The following is a 9,521-nucleotide window of genomic DNA, read 5'->3' on the forward strand; positions in this document are numbered from 1 at the left end:
CATCATCATTCATCTTCTACATCCAGCCGGGTGAAATAGAAAGTAATCCTGGCTCCTTCATCTGTATCATACAGAGCCTGGCAGGTGTACATTCCCTGTGCATCCCTCTGGAGCTCCTCTATGACTAAAGCAGATGTGTTGACCGGCACCCGTATGCGGCCCAGGCTGCTGGACTGAGACTGGAGCTTGGGACCCTGTCCATAGTTGTAAGCCACTGCTATGTTATTATCAGTCCCTTCTTTGGTGAATCCCCAGATGAAGATATTAGGCATGGTGGAGCCACAGTCCAAGGTGACCAACCCTCCCACTGTTGCTGTAGCATGGGAGCGGATGTATTCCACCTCCTCAGGGTCAAATATCTCCAAACCTGTAACACAAGACAACCACAGTCACTTACTGTAACAGGGAGAAAAGCTTGGTTGGTTGCTTGGTACACTTTGACAAAAGCTCTCCCCTGCAGGCACCCTGTGGGCAGATGTTTATTAGTGAGTGTCTTCAAAAAACTTTTACAAGACCTCACAGTTTGTCGGGAATGGACTGCGTCAGCTCTCGAGGATGAACAACACATAATTAAATACACTCGCAGTTTATATGCCTCTGGCCTATTTGATGGATCCAATTTTATGACCCTACTTCTGGCTGTGCTTAGAATCTGACAAAATAATGACAGCAGTTTGTGATAAAGAGAGTCTACTCGCCTCAACTTGTCTCCAACTCAGTGTCTTTGTTGCTGAAGTAGGCCGAAGAACAATGAACCCTTACCTTGTAGAGGGAGAACCAGCCAGCAGAGCAGCAAGGAGTAGGAATACAGAGACATCCTCAGACTCCCTGTGGTGCCGCCAAAGTGTCCTGCAAAGTAGCGAGTTTCCTCTGCCGGTCCACGCTGCTGTACACACTGCTGTACACACTGAGGGACTGAGCGAAGCTGGAGGACTGACAGGGAGAATTCTTTCAAAACTACACTGGGTTCACTGTAAATTATTCATCGATGTTTCCACCTGCCCACTGCTGCTCCGTTTTGCCTGTCTCTCCAGCTCTCCACTCATGACTGGGCTAATGGCTAGACCTGAGAGTGAGAGGGGTGTAGGGTGTCAGGATGATGCCACCGCCTCATATATTATTGAATAAACTGGTGGAGATAGCCTTTTTAGAAATTCCATCACTTCCAACTGAAATGAAAACTGGGCCCCGGCAAGGTCAGTAAATCAGCTTGACACACACACACACACGCACGCGCGCGCACACACACGCACACACACACACACACGTACACACATGCATCAGTTATTATGTATTCTATGAGAGGCATGCAGCCACAATTACATCCCCCACTGGTTCATGTTACTTAGTTGACAGTTCGTGTGTTACCTCCAAGCTTGGACAGATGTGAATCATGCATGGGTCTTTGCATAATTCATGTAGGATGGTTGTTGATGCTTGTGAAGTTGGACACTCATGTAGTATCTCTGTTGCTATAACAACAACAACAGAAGACCTCTCTGTTTAGACTAGATTCAGGGAGGAGACAAAAAGTGAACATCATTAGTGGTGCCATGCAGCACCTGCCTGTAAAAACTCAGTTTCCCAAAGCCTTTGGTTGATGTTTGAGCCTGTAAGCTGCAACAGAATTGGTGGAGGCTGAGCAGCGTGGCCCTGCAAGCGGCCCATAAACCTGCTCTTACACTAGAGGCAACCTCAGACTGAGGAGAAGGCTCTAATTAGGGACTTAGTGTTCAACTCTTTTCGGAAGAAGGGGGGTGGGGGTATATTTAGAAGCTGCTGGAAGACAGACAGATGTAATAAAAATGCAATATAAAACAGCATGGTTTGAGTGGACTGGCAAATGAAGTTAAAGATGTCCCAGACAGACACTGACAAGATAGTAAACACGCTGGGCAATGATGTTATTTGATAAAAGTGCCAAGAAATACTGACCTGAACATGATATACTGTAGGAGAGAACCGACATGTTTGCAAATGAGCAGCAAACAAGACGGAGGAGTCAGTGAGTAAAATGTCTTCATAAAAGGGTGGTGGTCCAAGGAGTGTGCAGTACAAGTGCATCCCTGGCTAAATCCTAACCCTAAAATTTGTTGTTAACAGTGGAAGCGTTTCACCTCTGCTTTCTAACTTGAAAACACTGCAAAGATAAAAATATTTTATATTTCAATCCAACAAAATTGTGTTTCTCTTCAAGCGGATGGTTCCTCATAGAGCTTTTTTCAGTGAAGAAGGCTGTGGGGCACGGTCAAAAACTCTGGGAAAAGGTGAGTAAATACACTGACCTATTGGACAGAAATTGTTTTTTGACATTTGCTTCCCCCACTTCAGAGAAGTGAATCTACTGTATATTGTATGTGATGACCATAAATTAGGCGTTAGACGAGCAATAAAATCATACTGAACATAATCCATTCATTCTGTGCACAGTAAAAGCGTAGGGCCGTGCCAGTGCAGCTCGGCCTCTGAGACCAGCGCCTCGCAGCTGCTCCACCAGGCTATAATGTCCAAGCTATGACAAAAGAGAGAGGGGCTGTGATTTGTCATTAATGGGACCAGTAAGTCCTTTTCTGTTGGAGTAAAGGCTGACCAAATTCTTTACTGGTGAAGCACATCCTCTTGGAGTGCTGCAGTCCTGCACACAAGGGCCTGCCACATCTGCTGGCTGCCTGCCTGATTTTCTGCCTGGCTGCTTGCAACTTAAAAAAAAAAAAGAAAGAAAAATTGGGAAGGAAGAGGACCAGGCGACTGGAAAATGTGAGTCGATGAAAAACAAAATGTTTTGGATGGTGGGTGAAGGGGGGGGGGGGCTAGCTTTGTTGTTGGGAGAGTTAGCGACAAGGGGAAAGTTGCATCTTATCTGGACCCTCTTAGCCCTGTAAAAGGTTTCAGGTGCAGTGCCCCATTGAGCACATCCAGCTAGGCTAAGCTTGAGCAACTTTTTTGTTCTTTTGCTCTTGGCAGCAGATAAGAGAACAGAATCAGACCCAGATCGCTGGGACTATATAGGGATCTGGGTAACACATTACTGCCACCCCAACATGTGCCACCCGCCCATGTTGACTGTGAGAGCTTGGCAGCACTGCACTTTATGTGAGAGCAACTCTGGCAAAACAGGTGGGTTCCTTGAATGTGCCCTATGATTAGATCAGTCATTACCACTGGCATTGTTGAAGGCAAAGCTAACCTCTCATTTCAGAAGACCACCTGTATTGGAATGTGTTACTAAAGCTTAACAGCAGATGATTCAGGCTCTGGATAAGAAAAATAGTCTGTGTTGGCTTACAGTGAGGATGTATGTTTCCACTTATCATCATGATTTTCTTTTCTTTTCCTCACTGACTGAGTGTGCTGTACAGCCACTGTGTTTATTTTTGTAGCTCAGGTTTTTATCACTGTTGTCCACTGAAATTGCCTTCCTGTTGTTTGTAAGTTTAGCTGTAATTTGTACTGTGCTGTCCTCAAATTTGAGCACCATACATCTCTTGCTGGCTGCAGCTGCGAGGGTTCCTCCTCCTCCTCCTCCTCTGTGCTTTTTCTTCAGCTGACAGTTGTATCAGGGACCACACATTAAGGGGGTGGAGTTAGCTGTTGTACTATACTGGCAGACAGGCTAACATATATTAGCCGGCTTACTGTATATTTCTTCTCTATCGTCATTTATCTGCCTGGCAGCCAGAGTGGAGGTAAGCAAGGCTGTGCAGAGGCTTGAGCTCGTAAAGCATGGGGGCCAACCCCCATGACCTTCATTTCCCTCCTGACTCACTTCTCATCTCAGAGCCTCAGACCTCGCCATGCAGGCCTCCTTTCTGCAGCTAGGGCTCCCTGTTGGGCCCCTACCTGAACCACAGAGCAGAGTACAGCCACAGCTGACTGGCCTTGGGACAAGGGCAGCAGGAAGGGGCCTCTCTCTCTTCTATATAACTGAGCCCCAGGAGGATGCAGGCACAAAATATTGCCTTACAGAATAGCTGCGGATAACCTCTGAACTTCAGCAGCCGTGCACAGTTTGTTTTCCTACAAGTGTTCACATTCATTCTTGTACTGTAGTCACATTTGAATTTTGTGACAAAATAAGTCAGAGATAATACCATCTATTTCAAATACAGCAGGAAGTGTTTAAATTACATTGCACTCGAGGTATTTATGTCAAAATAAATACTTATTTGATGAAAAGTGTGCGGTATTAATCTTCTTATCCCACTTTGTGCTTTTCTTAAATGTTCGCATATGCAAATGTGTATTGAATTTCCAGTTATGACATATGTATAGCCTAAATGTAAAATGAAAACAATAGCAAAACAATTTCCATATGAAACCTATTACAAATTGGATCCATTTCATTTATGGAGACATATAGCCTATAGATTGCACAAAATGCATATTCATCACAAATATTGTTAATACATTCATACACTACTCAGAAAAATTAAAACAATTCAGAATGCACCTAAAACAGGGTTACAGGGGTGAAATTAATTTGACCCTCTCTAAATTATAAATTATAAATTATAAAGACTTTCTGAATTCACATGTCCAACTGTTCAATGTTTCAGTACTGTTCTCTAACAAGGTGATTCACAGCTAAAAACACAATAAGTGTTGGATCCATGAATCAACCAATATGTTCTGCTTCAATGACATCAACAGTAACTGTCCATGTCGAGGTTTCAGATGGGATGTTCTCAGAGTGTCCACTGAGCTTAGAGTGTCACAGAGTGTCATCAGCAGGTTGAACAGAGAGAGACTGGAAGTCACAGAAAGGCAGAGAAGTGGACGTCCTTTTGCCACATGACTTGATGAGAGATTGACATTTTGTGTTGTGGTATACGTTTCTTAGCTTTTCGTTTGAGATGAAGAAATTACTATTCCACAATTATACTTACAGTAAATGCCCTTCTTTCATGATATAATATCTATGTGAACTTTTGACATTATCCATGAATTTCAGAAAGTTGAATATACAGAGCTTTTTGTGGGTAATGTAAATCTTAATATGTAGGCTACCTACTGAGGATTTACAGGATTAAAAAAAAGGATATTCCCATACAGGTGACATACATTGTATAGCAGCATCCCAGTGGATATGGACAGATGTGTCATTTATTATTTTTTTCTATGGGTATTAAACAATTGGCCTAAAGGAGATTTCCAATGGAGAAGTCCATTGTGTGTGTTTGACATCACTCTTCTTTTAATCAAAGGTGGTGTGTTCAGGTGGAATATGTGATCAACTAATGGAGGAGATTTCCAGATTTAAAGGCTTTTTGAGAAGATTTTACTCTAAATTAAATAAATGTTAATAGCTGTAAACAAAAGCCCTCTTATGTTTGTGATGACTGAGATGACTTGCTCTGCTTCTGAATGGATGAGCTCAACTGGCTTTCAAAAGCCCGTAGATATATTTGGTCTCAGAGCCAAACTAAAGTGCATTTGTTGATCACTTCCACTCTAACAAAAGTTACATCATAGCAAGTGCTTTTGTATAATGTTTAGTACTGACATATTGTTTTTCTCAAAACAAGAAGGAAAATCTGTCATGGAGAAAGATTATTCAACGTGTTCCCAATTAAAATCAACTTGTGTAAACGATTTACTTGAATCAAGTGTCGTTCTCTTGAGACCGGTGGAAAGATCAGCTTATTCAGCCTTGTTTAAAGATGTTTACACTCACATAGCTCTGTAACAAGAGCACCCACATTGGATCGACCAGGAGTTATCTCATTCCACTGACAGAAGTTTTGTTTTTAGTGTCAGAAGAGCACATTGTGTGAAGCTACGCTGGGTCTAGCCGTGGTAATTTTTTACAGTGTGCTGGTCGGAGTGGATCAAGCTTGCGACATGCTAGGCTGGGTATGTAAACCACTGGACTACAGAGGGCCTGGCACTCTCCCCTCGTGTGAAGAGGAAAGGAGTCATGTCAGGGTGTGTGCATGAAGTCCTGGATGAGCTGACCTGGAAAGAGCCAGATGGGGACCGGGGTTTGAGCACCATAGAGGCCTTCTGCAAACAACATGTGGAAGGGCTTTGGTGGTTAATGTAGCATGGAGTATTTATGTACTGAGCACTGGCTTGACCACTGTTGATCAGTGTTCATACTCCACATACAGCCATGACCTCTGCAACCAATTCCACTAGACCACCTTGACCATGGCAACCTCCTTCCCACTCTCCCCTTCCTCTCCAGGCTTTTCCCTTGGGACCCTCAGACTGCTCCTGGTTCAGCTGTTTAGTGTACAGTAGCTCATACCCACAATCCTCTCTGAGCAGGTGGTTTGTCATAGGCCTCTTTGTTTTCCAGAGTTAACCATGGCAGCTGAGGGCAGAGAACAAGAGCAACATGTTACAATCCAGTGCATAGGCCTTTTCTTCCTATGCCTCTCTGGGTTAATTTATTCAACCATTAAATCAGATTTATAGAAAGGTAAAAAAAAAAAAACAACAATGTTGGTGAGCTCAATGAAAATTTCATTTAGTGGTTTTATATTCTCAGTTACAGTCTCCTGTGTGTTCGCTGTCCTCTCTCTTCATCTTCATGGTGGAGAGGTTGCGTGACTCAGATCCTCCCTGTTGTAGCTGGAAGTGGCTTGACATCCTTCCTGATCATCTTCATTAAAGTTTACAATGTGCAGTGATGTCATACTGTAACTCTACTTTGTTCTGTGCAGATGACATTTATAGTAGGTCTGTCTGTCTTGGATTCCTCACCTGTTGCCCCATATGAAGTTTCTCCCACTTTTTTTCTGTTTAATGTTTTTTTGGGGGAGTTTTCCTTTAATGCAGATAAATTATAGCTAGTTAATTTTATCTCTTGAAATTTTAAGTGTAGTTTTAAATACTTTGTGTAACTGTTGACCACTTTTTAACAATCACTGTGATGTGGTCGCTGAGGACTGCATGAAATGAACATCATCCTTTGATGTGACGTTCCGCAAGATCTCTTCTTTTTCTTCATGTCCTTTTTGGCAGACTCCACTCCGCGAGTGAACGTCTCTATAATATGCTCACGAGTAAAGGGACAGACCTGCAGCGCACACTAGTGCAGACTGGGTAATGCAGTATAGCCATAGGAGTATAACTATCACAAATCGCTAAGAGAGAAATAGAACGGGACAGGGTATGAGCTCATGAGAAGTCCAAGTACGCTGTAAAAAGTCCCGGTACACCAGGGACTAAAATCTAGAAGTACTGGTACTCTGTACCAGTGCGTAACAGCCCACTTAAAGCACTGCTCTGTGGGCTTTGTACTGAAGTAGCAAGGACTGGAACAATACTTGAGGTAGCAGAACCACATTGTGTTGATGTATGGGACATGACCTTGTACGTTTTCTGGCTTGCATGTTCTTTCGTGCAAATGGAGCCATCCGTTGTTACTTCCATAGGTCTTTGCTTCCACTCTTCGTACAAGCAAGTTGGGTGACGACAGCTGCATATGTTGCACGTGTGTCAGGTGTGACCCTTTCTCAGGCACCTAAAGCAGAGCCCACTTTATATGAATGAATGCCTTTTTATCGTCAACACTCTTTGCTGTGAAGGTGGGACACTTTACAATGCCATGACCTTCACTTTTACAGACGGAGCAAGGTGATTTTGCTTTAGCTACTGCTGTTTGTTTCTTGTTTCTCCTGAGCAAAACTCTGTGTATTTGTGTTGACAGCTTTAGCTCTCTTTTATCTATAGGCTTGAAATTCATCAAGAGTGTATAAGTAGTAGGGTTAAGTTATCTGTGCCTCTTTGTTCAGGAACACTGTGAAGCATGCAAGATCTGGACAGCATCCAGATGTGTCAAGTTCATCAACAACACTTCGACTCCACTTGCGCACGATCCATTCTGGTAATTTTTTAAGCAACTTGTGGTTTTCTTCACAGTCATTAAGGATAGTTAGTCCTTTGACATGTGGGATTGCCTCAGTGCAGTCTTCGAAGAAGTCGGTGAACTCTCGTAGTGCTACAGGGTCATTCATGCCTACAGTATCTTTGGCCATCTCATGAGCTTATCTCAGAAAGCCTTTTGTATGATGGTTCCCATATCTTGTAAGACTGCCCAAGCCCCTTTGTAAGCGTTTTGAGTCTCAATAGAAGAAAACTTCAGTGTCTCTCCAGCAAGATAAGAGCCATGAATGACATCTTACATTACAACATTAATGGATCGCCACTGAATATAGTTGGTTCAGGGACCAACAAGTGGCTCATGCTTAATGAGCTGGTAATTGCTTGGGCTAGACTGAGAGTGCTGGGTCATTGTCACTGCAGAAGCTGCTTGGTGAGGCTGGAATGATGCAGCATCTAGATTCATTTGAGGTTAGTTTTGTCATTTATCTCTTCATAATGGTTCTCAAAACCTGAATTGTCAGATGCTTTCACACAAACACGCTGCATCAAAATGTCTGACTGTAAACAGTACTGTAAACATTATACTATCCAATTCTTGCTAAATCTTCCTGAAATAAAATTGAGAATATTTTGGAGTCATGCTCGATGAAGTTTAGCAAATATCAGAATTTTATCTCAAAAACAGAATTTTTGAATTTTTTTTGAATTCTGCTCTCATGGGAACAACTGCAGTCAATGTAAGAGTGGCATTTTTAAACTTGAAGCAAAACACTTATCGTTAAAAACAAATCACCAACATTTCCATGCTGTCAAGATACAATTTATGTATTATCAGATTTTTGTTTAGATAACAGAATTTCTGACATTTTGACCATTTTAAATCTGCCTTGACAACTGCTGCCTGGCTTGTGACTCCCTGAGTCTATTTAAGAAGCCACCAGGTCTCACTTCCAGTAAATTAGCTCAGTGAGTTAGGAGCTGGTTATTGGCGTCAAAGGACATGGGTTCCAAACCCATCAGTAGTGATGATGGGCGCATGACGTCTGTCCGACTACCCATTTCTCCGACCATACATTTCTTTATTTTTGCGTCCATTAGTCCGACCTCCCATTTCTCCGACTTAAGTAGTTCTAACCCTTAACCTCACCCTAAATCTTACCTTAACACTGTAGAATGGGTAGTCGGAGAAATGAGCCGTCTGACTTTTGGGCAGTCGGACTGATGTATGCTCCCCAGTGATGATAACACATCAAAATACCAGATGGTCTTTGTTAAAAAAAATGAACAAAATTTTAGAGTCATGGTAGATGATGTTTGACAAATACATATCAGAATTTTACCTCAAAAGCTGATTTTTTTTCCACAGTGGTTTCAAATCTGCCTGCACGACAGTGAATAGCTTATGTGAAGCCACTGTTGACTCACCACTTGCCAATTAGCTCAGAGTAGTAGACAGCGGTCTTTGGCTGATGTGTGTTCAAGCCTCAACTGGTGCAAAATGAACATTATATGGTCATTTGTCTTGTCTTCCTATTCTCCTGTTTGTTGCTCTGAATTTGCCTGAATTTGCCCAAATTTGCCAAAAAATAGCCCAGACAACCCATCACTGCGCAGCAGCTATAATTTTTATTTTATTTTTGCCTCTACAAGTTTCCATTCACTTTCTAATCTGAGAGGATGCACTTGCT

The 9,521-nt window shown here is 42.6% G+C and overlaps 1 protein-coding gene across 1 annotated transcript; it reads right to left on the minus strand.

The window, feature by feature from the left end:
* On the minus strand, positions 1 to 6,594 carry LOC146976234 (uncharacterized). Its single transcript, XM_085796688.1, has 3 exons — positions 6,498 to 6,594; positions 763 to 933; positions 1 to 367 (listed from the first exon to the last, which is right to left on the minus strand). The coding sequence occupies exons 1-3, from the start codon at positions 6,592 to 6,594 to the stop codon at positions 6 to 8; spliced, it is 630 nt and encodes a 209-aa protein (XP_085652814.1). The 3' UTR covers positions 1 to 5.
* Positions 6,595 to 9,521: the final 2,927 nt, after the last annotated feature.

Source organism: Trachurus japonicus, chromosome 13, assembly GCF_045865225.1.
Source record: "Trachurus japonicus isolate A0001 chromosome 13, Traja_1.0".
Lineage (NCBI taxonomy): Eukaryota > Metazoa > Chordata > Actinopteri > Carangiformes > Carangidae > Trachurus > Trachurus japonicus.